At 50.4% G+C, this 14,748-nt stretch overlaps 7 protein-coding genes across 7 annotated transcripts; 4 read left to right on the top strand and 3 right to left on the bottom strand.

Annotated features, from left to right (window-relative positions):
* Positions 1–158: 158 nt before the first annotated feature.
* Positions 159–2,249, bottom strand: N7471_007008 (MDR family MFS transporter; the record flags this gene model as incomplete). The annotated part of the gene is made up of 7 exons (XM_057279727.1): positions 159–630; positions 680–842; positions 890–960; positions 1,030–1,420; positions 1,477–1,506; positions 1,571–1,970; positions 2,052–2,249. The coding sequence occupies 7 exons, from the start codon at positions 2,247–2,249 to the stop codon at positions 159–161; spliced, it is 1,725 nt and encodes a 574-aa protein (XP_057133987.1).
* Positions 2,250–2,772: 523 nt separating this feature from the next.
* N7471_007007 (uncharacterized protein) lies at positions 2,773–4,224 on the bottom strand (the record flags this gene model as incomplete). The annotated part of the gene is made up of 4 exons (XM_057279726.1): positions 2,773–3,171; positions 3,224–3,456; positions 3,509–3,807; positions 3,863–4,224. The coding sequence occupies 4 exons, from the start codon at positions 4,222–4,224 to the stop codon at positions 2,773–2,775; spliced, it is 1,293 nt and encodes a 430-aa protein (XP_057133986.1).
* Positions 4,225–4,745: 521 nt separating this feature from the next.
* N7471_007006 (uncharacterized protein) lies at positions 4,746–5,069 on the top strand (the record flags this gene model as incomplete). The annotated part of the gene is made up of 1 exon (XM_057279725.1): positions 4,746–5,069. One exon carries the CDS (start codon positions 4,746–4,748, stop codon positions 5,067–5,069), a length of 324 nt encoding a protein of 107 aa, XP_057133985.1.
* Positions 5,070–5,616: 547 nt separating this feature from the next.
* N7471_007005 (DUF4048 domain-containing protein) lies at positions 5,617–7,686 on the top strand (the record flags this gene model as incomplete). Its single annotated transcript, XM_057279724.1, has 2 exons — positions 5,617–7,166; positions 7,231–7,686. 2 exons carry the CDS (start codon positions 5,617–5,619, stop codon positions 7,433–7,435), a joined length of 1,755 nt encoding a protein of 584 aa, XP_057133984.1. The 3' UTR covers positions 7,436–7,686.
* Positions 7,687–8,067: 381 nt separating this feature from the next.
* Positions 8,068–8,720, top strand: N7471_007004 (translocation channel protein TIM22; the record flags this gene model as incomplete). Its single annotated transcript, XM_057279723.1, has 3 exons — positions 8,068–8,172; positions 8,228–8,323; positions 8,385–8,720. The coding sequence occupies 3 exons, from the start codon at positions 8,068–8,070 to the stop codon at positions 8,718–8,720; spliced, it is 537 nt and encodes a 178-aa protein (XP_057133983.1).
* Positions 8,721–9,248: 528 nt separating this feature from the next.
* N7471_007003 (cysteine synthase A) lies at positions 9,249–10,584 on the bottom strand (the record flags this gene model as incomplete). The annotated part of the gene is made up of 2 exons (XM_057279722.1): positions 9,249–10,335; positions 10,395–10,584. Coding segments are annotated over 2 exons (1,188 nt in total), but the record flags the coding sequence as incomplete, so codon positions are not given.
* Positions 10,585–10,753: 169 nt separating this feature from the next.
* On the top strand, positions 10,754–14,241 carry N7471_007002 (condensin subunit YCG1; the record flags this gene model as incomplete). Its single annotated transcript, XM_057279721.1, has 2 exons — positions 10,754–12,805; positions 12,862–14,241. 2 exons carry the CDS (start codon positions 10,754–10,756, stop codon positions 14,239–14,241), a joined length of 3,432 nt encoding a protein of 1,143 aa, XP_057133981.1.
* Positions 14,242–14,748: the final 507 nt, after the last annotated feature.

The following is a 14,748-nucleotide window of genomic DNA, read 5'->3' as shown; positions in this document are numbered from 1 at the left end:
GCAATGGCTTTTCATGAATTTCTGCGAGAAGACGAGTCCCTAATTACTGTATACACAAATTCGCATTCTTTCGATACTACTAATTTCACCAAGCGTGTTTCTGCTGCCTCCAGCAGACTTCCTTCAGCCCACTCATCCGATAACATGCCAAGAATGATTTACACGTGCCCATGATTTCCCTCCGACTTTAGCTCTTTAGGAGTGCTTTTCACGGATCGCCATTCGACCCCCACGGCACCAACAATGGATACACAAGCTAACACTAACGCGACTACAAAGGTCTGGATGATCGCGTTGTTGTAGACCTCCAAAACCCGAGTAACAACCTTGTCGGCCTGGCCCGAAGCGGAAGCGGCTTGCATCACTGTGTGGTGAAGATCGGTCGCTCCGGACTGAAGGACAATAGATGGGTCTAGCTCAGGGACCTGGGCGCGCATTCCAGTGATAACGTGGTTGCTGAAAATATTCTGGCCCACGGATACGAAAATGGCACCCCCAAGAGAGCGAGCAAAGACCACCAAAGATGTCCCGATAGAGACATCCTTCTCGGAAAGAACTGTCTGAACAGCAATGTTCGCAAGCTCGATTCCAATACCAGCACCTGCACCGAAGATGACTTGGAAACCAAACCTAGATACATTAGTTAAAGAGGTCGTGGGATCAATCCGCATACACATACCACATCGACGTCGGAGTATCGACTTTAAATAGCAGAAATAGGCCAGCACCAACTGCCATTATCATCGAACCCGCGATCATAAATGGGCTATAATATCCCACGACTGAGACGCCCACGCCACTCGCGATTGCAAATACCACTGCCTTCGTATCAGTTTGCAGCCCTTCAGATGACACAGCTTTGCATGGATCCCCGCGAGGCTATACTTACCGACGCTCAGAACAGTTGGAAGGTTATGGATGCCGGACTCGTCGGGAGAATCACCTTTAATTGCCTGAAACCTGTTCTCGCATTCAGTATCAATAAATTCAAGATTTGAGGGCCGTTAAAAAGCAATTCTCAAGACGTACCAAATTGGCAAATAGTAAATCAGTAAGACAAACGACGCACTTGCAAAGAAAATATAAAACGTCGAGCAGGCAACGGAGCGCTGCCGCAGAATACGAAGGGGTACTGTGGCATTGTCGCCGCCTCGCCATTGCGCTACTCCCCAAGCGATAATCAACGCCCCGAATACCGTCAACAGAGCAATTATGCGGCCATCACTCCAGGGGTATTTGGTCCCTCCCCACTGGAGTGAAATCAAAAGACAAACGATGCTTGCAACGAAAAAGATCGTCCCGACGGGATCGAATTGGCTTAAGGTAGCCCAACCTTCCGGCTTTAGCCTGTTTTCTGGCTTTTTGGAGGGGAGGAAAAGAAGAATGAAGGGGATGGCTATAGCACCAATTGGCAGATTAACTAGGCTCAGATTAGCTCAAGCCGCGCTGATAAGTTAGAAAATAAGTGTGACATACTGTAGAAACACCAGCGCCAAGAGACATGAGCTGTGAATGTTGCCTTGATGTCAGCACCAATTTGATAAAGTGTAAAAAAGCAATGGGAACTGACTTGTAAAAGCTCCTCCTAACAAGGGGCCAATAACACTTGCTATACCCCACACTGCTCCGATTATTCCAGTAAAGACTGGTCTCTTCGAAAGGGGCACTGATTTGGCGATGATAATCAAAGCGCCTGAGAAAATACCAGCGCCTCCAATTCCGGCAATGGCTCGCCCTATGATGAGGGCGACGGAGTTAGGACTCGCGCCGCAAATGGCGGAGCCAACCTCGAAGACCAGTACGGCGCCGACAAAGGTCCATTTGATGGACAGCAAAGTATATAGCTTGCCAAAAAAGAGCTGGAAACTGCAGTTCGTGAGGAGGAATGCGCTACCATACCATCCGATGTCTTCGACGCTATGGAACTGGGAGGTAATAGTTGGGATTGCAGTGGCAATAATCGTTTGATCCTACCCAGAAAGTTATTGTTAGCCAATCTTATGTCATTCGGAAAGCGAGTTCTTGTTGGGAAGCGAGTGTGTAGTACGAACCAGAGCCACCAAGAATACAGTCAAGCACAGAGCCAAAAAGACGAGGGCTAATTCCAATCCCGAGGGATACGTTGAGCTCTTTGAGTCCACTTCTTCATTCGGACGATCAAAAGCCATGTTGCCAGTAGCGTATTGGCCGTCCTCATGTGAGATTTCCATGCCTTGTGCGTTGGGTATTCCACTTTGTTCATGTCCCATCTTGGGCTATGCAACCTTTTGATGCGAAGGAGAAATTGAGAGAGCAAGCGTTGGTTCAGTTGACTTCAGTAGAACGAAACGTCGAATTTGAACTGTATCAGAAAGTAGAGTATAACCGACACCTCCAACTGATTTAAGTAGATATTTCTATGAACTTATAGATCCTCTTACGCCGGAGGATATATAACAGCTTCTTATTGGTTGTTAAATTTCCTCTTTAGTCCTAGTCCCAAAATACTTCATTCTGATTTGCTCAATAATTCCCTAATATGGTATCCCCGACGCCGATCCCGAGGGCCATCATTAACCGTGCCAACCGCCCAAAACACACTGACAATTAGATTGGGAATTTAAGGACCTATATATTAGTACTTCTTTGGGGGTGCTGATCCTATACCTTTTCGAGTCCTTTTCAACTTGTAGTTCAACAGGCCTCTGATTGAGTGGAGTTTGACTGAGTGGAGCTTCTATGCTATGTACATGTACTTATACAGGGCCACAGATGGCATACACGATGAAAAGACTAGACTTGGGTGCTCTCGTCGGATACATCCATACTCTCTTCCTCCACAGGCTTCGTTTTCTGGGACATCCACCCATGACGCAAGAGGCCCAGAGCCGTTGGCCGATTTTCAGGATCCCATTGTAGCGCTTTTCGCATCCACTTCACGAAGCCTTCCACATCCTCGCCGTCAACATTCCTAGCTGCCAGGCTCTCTAAGCTTCGGTCTGGTATGAGAGCTTGGCCCGTCCAATTCCCTTTTTCATCCCAGAACATGGAGCCTAGTCGTGTCTTCTCGCGGAACTCTGGTAGAGGAGGGCCAAGTAGAGCAACGAGCTCTGCGATGTGGACCCGGTCATCAAAGGCTCCGTCTGGGTTTCGTCCGTCAATGAGCCCTTGGGAACTGGTGTAATTCCATGCCTGTATAAACTATGTAAGCGTGTTTCTATTGCCTCCAAAGAAAAGTACCCACAACTACAGCAATTGCCCAAATGTCTGCCCTGTGATCCGATTTCGATTTCAGGACCTGTTCAGGAGGCCTGGAATGTTTTTCCTCGATATTGGACATATCATCGTCTGGGAAGTCCAAACGGAGGGGAACGCCGTCACCCGGGAGTATCATTGGGGTTATAATCTCGTCATTGCTGGGTCCCGCAACTCGTCTGTCGCCGGAATCAACGTTGAATGATTTGTTTGGCATTATGCCTGCTCTGGGATCAGTTATTCATCCTTCAAAAACGATGGCGAGGGAAGATACGGGCAGTCAGATAACAATCCGTGTGTAAGAAATCCATCATAATCAGCATTTGTTTCATTGTAGACCTCATCGACTCAAGATCCATCTTGTCACCTGAATGCATCTGGCCTGGGTCTAGCGAGGGTGCCTCGTGAACAACACAAATATGAGGACCACGAGGACCCTTGATGGAAAAACGATCGCTAACTTCGTGAAGAGGACACTCGCTTTGCTGGTATAATTTTGGTGGGTGGGCCCGCCCATAAGTCTTGAGCATATGGTCCACCACATAGATCTTCAAAACAACCATTCTGGGCTCCCTGTTGTTGACTTAGTATTAGAGCAGTATCGTTCCGGGTCAAATGAGACACTCACATTAAATCAACAGCATACCAAACAGTTGCCGTGGGCCCATAACCGATTTTGTGCATAATTTGGTACCTGTCATTCAGGATTTCTTCATCCTCAACTGGGTACGTGTATGTCTCGTTCGGTTCATATCCCATCGCAAGCTCTTCCTCAATTTTCAGAGATGAATCCAGTAGCCCGAGGTCAAAGACTGGGAAGACTCTCGGGTTGGATGTCCATTGTGATGAGCATCGACGCGACCAGGCTGTTTTTTGATCAAAGGGGGAGATCAGTCGGTATCCGGAAATGGGAGGAGGGGAAGAAATCCCCGATCTGTGAATAACCCGGGCATTTGAGCCAATACGTAGAGCACTCGCTTTCCAGTTCATAACGAAAACACGGTTTTTGGCGAATGCGCGCTTGGCTACGGACCCCTGGAGGGTGCGGGCGATTGACGGATGACGGGTTACCCCTGCATATTCTCAAGGTCTATTTATATTTCGACCGGTCTTTTTCTTTCACCACTTCCTCAACACTAGATGGGTATTGACTTGCCTTTTTTTTGAGGCAAAGAGGCCAATCTTCGCTGTAACTAATCGGAGAAATAAACAATTGTCACACCAATTCTTAGTGTGCAGCCGCTAAAAAATAAGCTTAAACAAACATTGGCTATCAGGACCTCCCGGAGGTCGCCTTCTGCCCGGAGACCCCACAACATTTGGAGTCTCGCAGCGAAGTGGCCCCCATAGGCTGAACTCAGGCTCGATCTGCCACATGAACCCACCAGTTGTACACTATGTAGTCTAGACATCTAATGAACTGGAAGTTGGCATGTATTTAACTAATTGTACAATGAAATAGGATGTGATGAAACACCCCCCATGTATTCCGTGGGACTCGCCAAGTGACTATGGAACCCCCAAAGCTCAGTCACTTGCCAAAGAACTCGCACAAGAAAGCCCGGTTTGATTTCGGCGCGGACCTGCTCCTGGGCATGGACCTCAACAACGATGTTGATATCCATGTGGGTAGGCCGGGCACCATGTGCTACGGGACCCTCTACCCTGTCTCATGGGGGCTACGGAGAGACGGTGGTCGAGAGGGTTGGGGGAGAGGAAGAAGGGAAGAAGAAGGGAAGAGGAAGAAAGGTGGGAGGGGTCCTTATATACCCTCAACAACACGTACCTTCCTAGAATGGGCAGTTGCCTACTTTCCTAATCTGTCCATCTTGTGATTCGATCGCACCTCATTCATAAAGTCGCACTTTACCAGTGTAAGTTGTGAGACATGCCCAATTGATCGACGAAAGCACAACTTACTAGAGGGTTACAGACATACAAGGTCAATTTTATGCAGGCTCATCTTGTACCAGGAGAAGGCATACAAGAAAAGCCTGGGCTGTTGGCGAACATGACGGGAATGATTCGCAATGGCCGGATATATTGACAGTTGAGATATTATGTGCTAAATCACTATTGAACCACGATCCCCATTTGTTTCGAATGTTCAAGCTCATATGTAGATCTATACCCGAAGTCCTCAATGCCAAGACCTCCACGAAACGGGCTTAATAAGAATAATTCATTCCCCCCTGAAACACCATATGGACTCGTGCGGGACCCGCTGTGGGCTGGACTCAGGAGACTCGGAGCTATTATTTTCTCCCCTTCTCAACTCTCCTGTGTTATTGCTATTGCTATTGCTATTGTTCTTTTTTTGTTTTGTTCTTATATCTTATGACTTTTTGAAATATCTTGATCTCTCCTACTGGCTGGTCCACAATGGAGAGTCTTCCGGGAGCGGAGAGCCTCCTCCACGGTCCATTTCCGGATAACCAGACTTCAACTGTGCCACAACCGGACTCTGCTTCCGAGCAGTTCTCCCATTCCAATCTCTCACGCTCATCATCTCTCGCTCAGAAAAGAATATCATCACTACCTCGTGCAAAGACGGCCCGCCATGCCAAACGCCTCACCTTGAACTTCCCCATCAATCTGAACGAGCCTGAGACACCCGATTGCAACGTCACCTCACCCAGCTCCATAACCCCAGTCACACAGTCCTCAACTCGCCCCTCCCCCGCTCAGCCTCCGGGAACACCTATGGCATTTGATGTCCCGGATGATGGCTATGACTTCCTGCGGGCCATCGCCTCCCAGGAACGGAAGGTGATGGAGCTTCGCGAGGAGCTCACAAGGGCCGAAGCAGACCTAGTGACAATTAAGAAGCAATGGGCACTTTCTGAAAAGTCCAGGAAGCGGGCGGAGATCAACCACGTGGAGCCACTAGTGCCCCTGCGGTCGCCTGATTTCTCAACACCCGAGGTCTCGAGTTCACACGTCCGGGAACAGAGCATGAGCTCAGTTACAAGCTCCACGGTGTCACAGGAACGGATAAGCCGGGATCTAGACCGACGATCTAGCGTGCGTGCTGCCGCCGCCGTACCAGGAACTAAGATTGGAACTAATGGTCGGCGAGTGTTTCACGGCGCACATACTCGGACTTTGTCTCTTTTGTCGCCAGTCTCAGGTCCCAGCCCTTCTTCCCGTGGAGAACCATGTCTCTCAAATGCTGACCGCGTGGGTCGTACTCCGCGGTCCGCAACATTACCATCCGTCGACCGCAATAATGCAGCTTTGATGAGTGCACAACTAGACGAGACCCAGGTACCAGAACATCTACTCGCACAGTGGCATAAGACTCTTCCTCCCCCTTCGCGGGAGGCCTTGGTGCGCACGGGCAAGCAAATGGCATCCGATCTCCGCGAGGGTCTGTGGACATTTTTGGAAGATATCCGACAAGCTACCGTGGGCGAGGAAGGAATCAACGGCACGCAAACACGAACCTCACCATCCAACTCATTGGCACCACCAAATGGTCGCAAGCGGGACTCGTTGGCGGGATCCCGGAGTCGAGAACGGTTGCTAGCGGACGGCAAGCTATCGCGATCATCGTCGTCATCGTCTTCGCGGGGGAGGGGGCCAGCGGCCGAGACAAAAACTGGTAAAGACACCAAGCCGGCAGAAATTTCCACATCTTTCTGGAACGAATTCGGCATTGATACACCTGCTCAGAAGTCTCCGAACGCTCCGCGCACCCCCTCCGACAACAAAGCCGCCAACCGAAACGAGGCGACCGAAGCCGAACAGCGCGACCACCCCTCTAGTAATTCAATCGATGCGCAGGATGAAGATCTCGACAACTGGGATAGCTGGGACACGCCGCTATCCGGACAGAAGACCCACACGCCCTCATCGAGCCGATCAACGGTTGCATCCAAACATGATCAATCACCCACCACACAGGGTAGCAGCCCTCGAACCAGCGCTAGGTACCGTTCGACCTTTTCTGATTTCATCTATGACAACCTCGTTATGCGCTGACCACGCTCCTAGCTTTGGCGATTTGAACCCGGCTTCCTCTACACTTGATCCTAGTGTCTCTGAAAGCATTCCCTGGCCTGCAATTACCAAGCTGGCTCCCTCGAAGCTTCAGCGTACTGCATCCAATCTGATGGCAGAATGGGAGCGCTCGCTGTCGCCTACTCCAGAGCGAACTGCCTCTCCTTCGCTCAGTCGCAAGGACAGCAAGAAGGACTAATAGGGTTCTTTCTTTCCTTTCATGTATATACTTGCTACCTCTTCTTCGACCCTATCTACGGAATTACGTAGGGCTACGACCTTCGAACTATACCATACGAGAGCGTTGCTTCTTCTCTTGTCGATACATTTTCTTCTCTTTGCTATCTTTGAAGTACTTGTGCAGGCTTCGATTTGCTTTTAAGATTTGTTGAAAATACCAGTTGATTTGATCACATGCTGTTTTTGGTTATCTAGCTTCATGAATACAACGATTTTCCATTCTGTCTTTGCATTTGTTCTTGGAAATTGAGCATAAACAACCGCACCTCTTAAGGCAGTTTTTTCAATTCTGTTCCTCCATCCATACACCGTTGTACCGATAACGGCACGATGATTTTGCGGAGCCGGAATATCACGTGCAAAGATGCGCTTTAGGTTTTTCTAGTTCCCCGTAAAATAAATTTGCGGTTCAGTTACTCGCCTCCGCAAGATCTCCGCGATCTCTATTTTACTTGCTCACGCGATTTCCTTTCTCGCTTTCCTTTCTCGCTGAGATCCAGTGGATTGATCATTCAGGCCAGCTTGGGTCCAATCCAGCGAGTACGATATACGACCATATTCAATCCAGACCTTACCGCGTCAACTTTCAACATGGCCTTTCCAGGCACAACAGGCACCGCGATCCCCATGACTTCCCTAGGAGGTAACCCGGGGACGCAGGGAATGAATGACCAAGAACAAGCTATGGTCAAGATGGTTCGTCCTCGATAATGACGTGCATTTCGTCCAATACTAATGAACTTCGGTATAGATGCAACGTGGTATGGAGTCTTGTCCTATCAAGACAGTCATTTCGGGTACAATGGGTTTCGGTCTTGGTGGTGCTTTCGGTCTCTTCATGGCCAGTGTAAGTTGGCAATTGAATAACTCATGTGCAGAATTCCATATCTAACATATACCCGCTCTAGATGTCCTACGACTCGACCTTCACACCCCAGGGCCGCGCCATCGCCGACCTCCCCTGGCGCGAACAAGTCCGCCGCGGTTTCAAGGACATGGGCGCCCGCTCCTGGTCCTCTGCTAAGAACTTCGGTATCGTCGGTGCGCTCTACTCCGGCACCGAGTGCTGCATCGAAGGCCTCCGCGCAAAGAACGATCTTACCAACAGCGTTGCTGCTGGTTGTGTCACCGGTGGTATTCTCGGCGCAAAGGCGGGTCCTCAGGCTGCTGCCTTTGGTTGCGCTGGCTTTGCGGCGTTCAGTGCGGCTATTGATGCCTACATGAGAATGCCCGGTGATGAGTAAACGCTCCATTCGGATCCGACTTGAAAGCATGGCCTTGTTTCGTCGTTTGGCTCTTTTGTTGCCGGCGGCTTTGACTTGTTGCGCTTTTCGACCTGTACATTTCTACGGCATCTGGCGTTCTGGAATAGAACGGAAGCATTGCGGGCGTTTTGGTTGTTCTTGTCTATTTTGCTGGGAGCATGGTTCTTCTGGCCTGTCTCCCCTGCGTTGCATGTCTTGTTTGACGCCTGCATTGCATGGCCTCGGCATGGTGGTTCACTCCATATTAGATCCTTTTGGGTCTGACTCTTTACTCTTTTGTACAATACCAAGCGTGGACATACATACACCACTGGCCTTTTGAGAATCACCTCTCACAATTGATACCAATATATTTTATCCTCGTCTTATTAACTAAAATTTTAAAACCGTCCATAAAATCCCTCAGGCAATATTCGAGTACCCGATTTGTGTCGAATCCGTTCCTCCTTCTCTAGCAGACCGTATATGTACTACATCCGTCCCAAATGCAAGCTTAAACGTGATCAGCACTCAATTACCATACGCACGTCCGAAATTACTCTTTCAGAGTTCCAAAACCTGGTAGAGAATACAGGTTGTTGAATTTATGCATAGTCCTAAGGCAACACAATATACTTCTCCAGGTGCTTAGGAATGGAAGAACGCAGGTTCTTGCTCTCGAGCCAGGTGCTGGAGAACAAGCGATCCGCATACCGATAAGCACCGTCACAGAGAATGGTCACGACGGTGTTACCCTTGCCCAACTTCTCGGCAACCTCCTTGGCGGCCACCACGTTCATCGCGGAACTGGCACCAAGGTACAGACCCTCCTCATCCAGACAGCGGTAAACCATCTCGATGGTCTTCTCGTCACTGATGCTCACGGAGCCATCCAGCAAGTCGATATCAGGTTGCAAGTTATCTGTCACACGGCCCTGGCCAATACCCTCAGTGATACTGCTGCCGGACCGGTCGATCAGTGTACCACCACTTTGGATGAAGCTGTGGAGAACACTGCCCGGAGGATCGGCGAGGAAGCTCTTGACACGTCCGTCACTGACAGACTTCAAATAGCGGGTGGTACCAGCTAAGGTACCTCCGGTTCCAGTAGCGCAGGTAAAGGCATCGATCTTGCCCTCGGTCTGTGCCCAGATCTCGGGCCCGGTGGTAGCGATGTGTGCTTGACGGTTGGCAGTGTTGTCGAACTGGTTGGTCCAGACTGCGTTGTCCAATGACTCGGCATGCCGGCGCGCCTGGTGGTTGTAGTTTTGGGGGTTGTCGAAGGCCACTGCGGGGACCGGGTATACTTCTGCGCCCAGCAGACGGAGCAAGTCAATCTTGCCCTGCGACTGGGTGTTGGGCATATAAATCACGAGCTTATAGCCCTTTGACCGGCAAACGTGTGCCAGCCCAATGCCAGTGTTTCCGGCTGTTCCTTCAACCACGGTGCCACCGGGTTTCAGAAGTCCTCTCTCCTCTGCATCCTTGACCACGAAGAGCGCCGCTCGGTCCTTCACGCTACCTCCGGGGTTTTGGAATTCTGCCTTTCCAAGAACATTGCAGCCGGTCTGCTCAGAGAGCTTCTTCAATCGGATAAGCGGGGTATTTCCAATCGCTGCAGTATCCAAGTCAGCTTAGAAGTGTATGCAAGGGTGCGCTTGGAGCTAGTCATACCCTCTGTCAATCCATTGACAACGCCCTGGGCTGTTGACACCCTGGTACAGTAGGCAGTGGACCCCTCGGCAGCAGCACGAGTCGCCGTAGTGGCGAATCGCCGGATACTCTGACGAAACATCCTAAATTGACTTGCAATGCAGGAACAAATGGTCCCATCGACCCTCGGGGAATGACGAGCTCCCGCACCCTCCGATGATCGGCATTAGTCAGCTCACGTGCGTATACTACCCTTATCGGCTATCGGCCTCCCGTTTTGGGCTGTTTGTTTACCGCCAAGGCCTCCACTCCTTTGATCGGTCCCGCAGTCTGCAATGCTTTTCGCCTTCGAATAATCAACGCTTAACAACAACACAACAATGCCTGGCAGAGTCGCCGCCCGTTCGACATCTGCGACGACACGCAGGTCGTCAGCACAGCCCTCTGCGTCTGGGCGTGCTGGCTCCGTTACTCCATCGTTTGCGATCCCCGAAGAACCAACAGAGCCATCATCGTCCCCCACTTTGCGTCGCGATGTGTGCTTGCTCTTTGCGGATGCTCAGCGCTCCACTACCGGTCACCGAAAGCTTGTTGTGCGCCTGCGCAAGCTCCAAGAGTTTTGCTGTGGTATCTCACAAAAGAAGAATAACAAAGGAAAAGACCAAGAGCCCGAGGAGGCATTGATTCCCGGTGAGGAAACGGAGGCCGAGAAGGAATTCAACACGGAAGTCGGCCGCTGCATGCTCCGGATTCTCACAATCAAGAAGAGCGAGCCTGTTGGAGACCGAATTTTGCGCTTCTTGGGTACTTTCCTCGGTCATGCCGCTGAGAAAGATAATGAGATTTTTGCCGCGGGTGAAGATGATGACCACAATCCCGAGACACCAACTGCCCGCCTCACATCTAGTCTTATTTCGCTGATGGGACCCGTCATGGGTGCCAAGGATAAGATGGTGCGCTTCCGCGCAACACAAATTACCGCCCACATTGTGAACTCGCTGGAATCGATCGACGACGAGCTATACCATACGATAAGACAGGGCCTTCTGAGGCGTCTCCGTGATAAGGAGGCCTCCGTCCGGGTACAGGCGGTCCTGGGGCTAGGACGTTTGGCGGGAGACGATGGAGAAGACGAAGGCAATGACGACAACTCTGCCCTTCTTGAGAAGCTGATCGAAATTATGCAAAATGATACAAGCGCCGACGTTCGCAAAATGCTCCTCACAAATCTCCCCCTCGCTCCAGTGACGCTTCCTTATCTTCTTGAGCGAGCCCGTGATCTGGATGCCCCTACCAGACGCGCACTGTACTCACGTCTTCTGCCTACCCTGGGCGACTTCCGCCATTTATCTCTATCAATGAGAGAAAAGCTCCTCCGATGGGGTCTACGTGATCGTGATGAAAGTGTTCGTAAGGCTACGGCCAAATTGTTCTACGACAGATGGGTCGAGGATTGCGCTGGCACGAACAATGACCCGAATCAGGGACCAACTGGCCAGCGCTCTGCACCCGACATCAACGCGCTGCTTGAACTTCTGGAGAGAATTGACGTTGTTAATTCTGGAATGGAAAGCGGAATTGCACATGAGGCAATGCGCGGGTTCTGGGAGGGCCGTGCGGACTATCGTGAAGCTGTTGTCTTTGACGAGCCTTTCTGGGAGAATCTAACTGGTGAATCCGCGTTCTTGCTCCGGTCCTTCAACGACTTCTGCCGCGTGGAGAATGAAGGCAAGTACGACAGCCTAGCAGAAGACAAGATGCCCGAGGTCACCGCGATGGCCTATTTCCTAGGCAAATACATCACTAATCTCTTGGAGCGGAAGAAGATTTCCAAAGAGTCTGGTGAAGCGAATGATGATGACGCTGTCGAGCACGAATTTGTTGTGGAACAGTTGCTCCATATCGCCATCACTCTAGATTACAGCGATGAGGTCGGTCGACGAAAGATGTTCTCGCTTCTGCGAGAAACTTTGGCCGTGCCAGAACTCCCGGAAGAGAGCACGAAACTCGTCGTTGAAACACTCCGCTGTGTCTGCGGACCTGATACTGCAGCTGAGGCCGAATTTTGCAGTGTTGTTCTGGAAGCTATTGCCGAAGTTCACGACACCATCACCACCGAAGATAGTTTTGTTTCTGCTAGGTCTGAGATCAGTGACGACACTAGCAGACGATCCGAAACTCCTGGGGATGAAGAGGTCGCTCCCTTTAATAAGGAAGAAGCCAAGGCCAAGATCGTCCGCGAGATTGTTGTTAATATGAAGTGTCTGTATATTGCTCAGTGCATGTTGCAGAATGTCCAGGGCCACCTGCAGCAGAACATGAACCTGGTTACTATGCTGAATAACCTTGTGGTGCCCGCTGTTCGCAGCCACGAAGCTCCAATCAGAGAGCGTGGTCTCTTGTGCTTGGGTCTTTGCTGTCTGCTTGACAAGGTTAGTATCTTCTTTTCTGATCGAAGACGAGGTTCGCTAATTATTGATTTTCACAGAATTTGGCCGAAGAAAATATGACACTCTTCATTCACTGCTATAGCAAGGGTCACGAGGCATTGCAAGTCACAGCTTTACAAATCCTCTGCGATATGATCACAACTCACCCATCCCTACTCGCTCCCGTTACCCAGGCTGATGGCGAGACCGTCACGCCACCTGCCATGCAGAAGCCTTTGCTGAAGGTTTTCGCCCGAGCTCTGCGTGCCAACTCTCCCAACAGCGTGCAGTCCGGAGCAGCCGCCGCTCTCTGCAAGCTGCTACTTACCAATACCTTCACACCCTCTGGACCGAATGTCCCACCCGCAATCCAGGAACTCAATCAGAATGCTGTTGAAACTCTGTTGCTGTCCCTCGTGGTCTCCTTCTACCACCCACGCACTCGTGAAAACCCAGCACTACGACAGTCATTGGCTTATTTCTTCCCTGTATACTGCCATTCCCGCGTGGAAAACACGCAGCACATGCGCCGGGTGGCCGTACCGGTTATCCGTGCTGTGATGAATGCTGCAGAGGAACACTACTCACTCGAGGCCGAGGAAGACAGTGATGGGGAAATCGATCCAAGCGTCGGCGAGCGCGAGGTCAAGGCTCTCATGGCTGGTGTTGTTGGTATGCTTTCTGAGTGGACTGATGAGCGCCGAGTCGTTGGCCTCGGTGGTGAACGAATTCTGGCTGGCGGTGCTGCAAGCTCCAATGTTTGTGGATGGGTTCACCTCGCCCTAGTTAAGGAGATCCTCGAGCGTGTTCTCGGTGTCAGCGCTGCCGCGAATCGCTGCTCACGCGAAGAACGCAAGCTTCTCTTTTCTCTTCTCAGCAAGCTTTACTTCGCCGCCCCTACAGTACCGGCGCCTGCACGAGCTAGCTCTCGTGCCCCCGAGGGGGATGATCAATTCCGAACTAGCATTCGCAGTGCTACGGGTGTCGAAATCGATCCTGAAAACACTGCGCTCGCGACCGAGGTCAAGGACCTATTGGACCAAACCATTGAAGAGGGTCTCGCCGCTGAAGCCTCCAGCCGAAATGCTCTCGTCAAGGCCAAGAACGCGATCCTCAAGATCCTTGCCGTTGCACAGGATGGTCGCGCTGCTAGCGCTCGTCCTCGTGAAGGCACTGAAGACCCTGACAACGATGGAGCTAGTGTACGCTCTGGTAGTGTTCGTCGCTCTGTGGACCCTACTGGTGGTTATAGCCGTCGTCGTGTCTCTGTTGAGCCGAGTATCATGGAGGAAGACGAGGGTGAGGGTGACAGCCGTCTTACTTCTGCTACAGCCAATCGTCCCATTGTCTCCATTGAACCCAGTATCATGGAAGAAGATGAAGATGACCATGATACTAGTAGGGGGACAATAATCAAGGAAGAGACGGGTGATGAGTGATGATTGTTCCGAGTTCCGAGGTTTGGTTGGCGTTTGTTGAAGTTAGGGGTTTGGTGTTAGGTTTCTGTACATATTTTCGGTGTTTGATTTTTCGAATACCTTTTGCATGAATGCCATTATACGAGTTCTTCTTACATCCATACAACTTCAATATATGTCCACGTGATGTGCCACGTGATGATATATTTTTGACAGCGGCTGAGAGAATTGATATTTGGAATGTCCATCTTGACATTCTTGTCTATCTTCTAATGTTGTCTATATTTATCTCAGTTCTGGTTATGTTTCACTGTATATCTACCTAGGTACGGGGTACATCTGTCCTACCTTGTAATTGCTTTTGCCTCTTTTGTATGACTTATTGATATCCTACCTAATAGTTCTGGAAATGTCCAACCAACAACAGTACTATTAGCCATTACCTAGACAGAAATATTAATACCTATCTATATACAACATTCTAGTCCTACTTGACTCGTCTAAATCCGACAAGGCGTACTAAGACAG

Source organism: Penicillium samsonianum (genome assembly GCF_028829775.1).
Source record: "Penicillium samsonianum strain IBT 33392 chromosome Unknown utg000004l_segment0_segment0, whole genome shotgun sequence".
NCBI classification, from domain to species: domain Eukaryota; kingdom Fungi; phylum Ascomycota; class Eurotiomycetes; order Eurotiales; family Aspergillaceae; genus Penicillium; species Penicillium samsonianum.
Note: the sequence above shows the minus strand (reverse complement) of the source record. Positions and strands in the feature narration are given on the sequence as shown.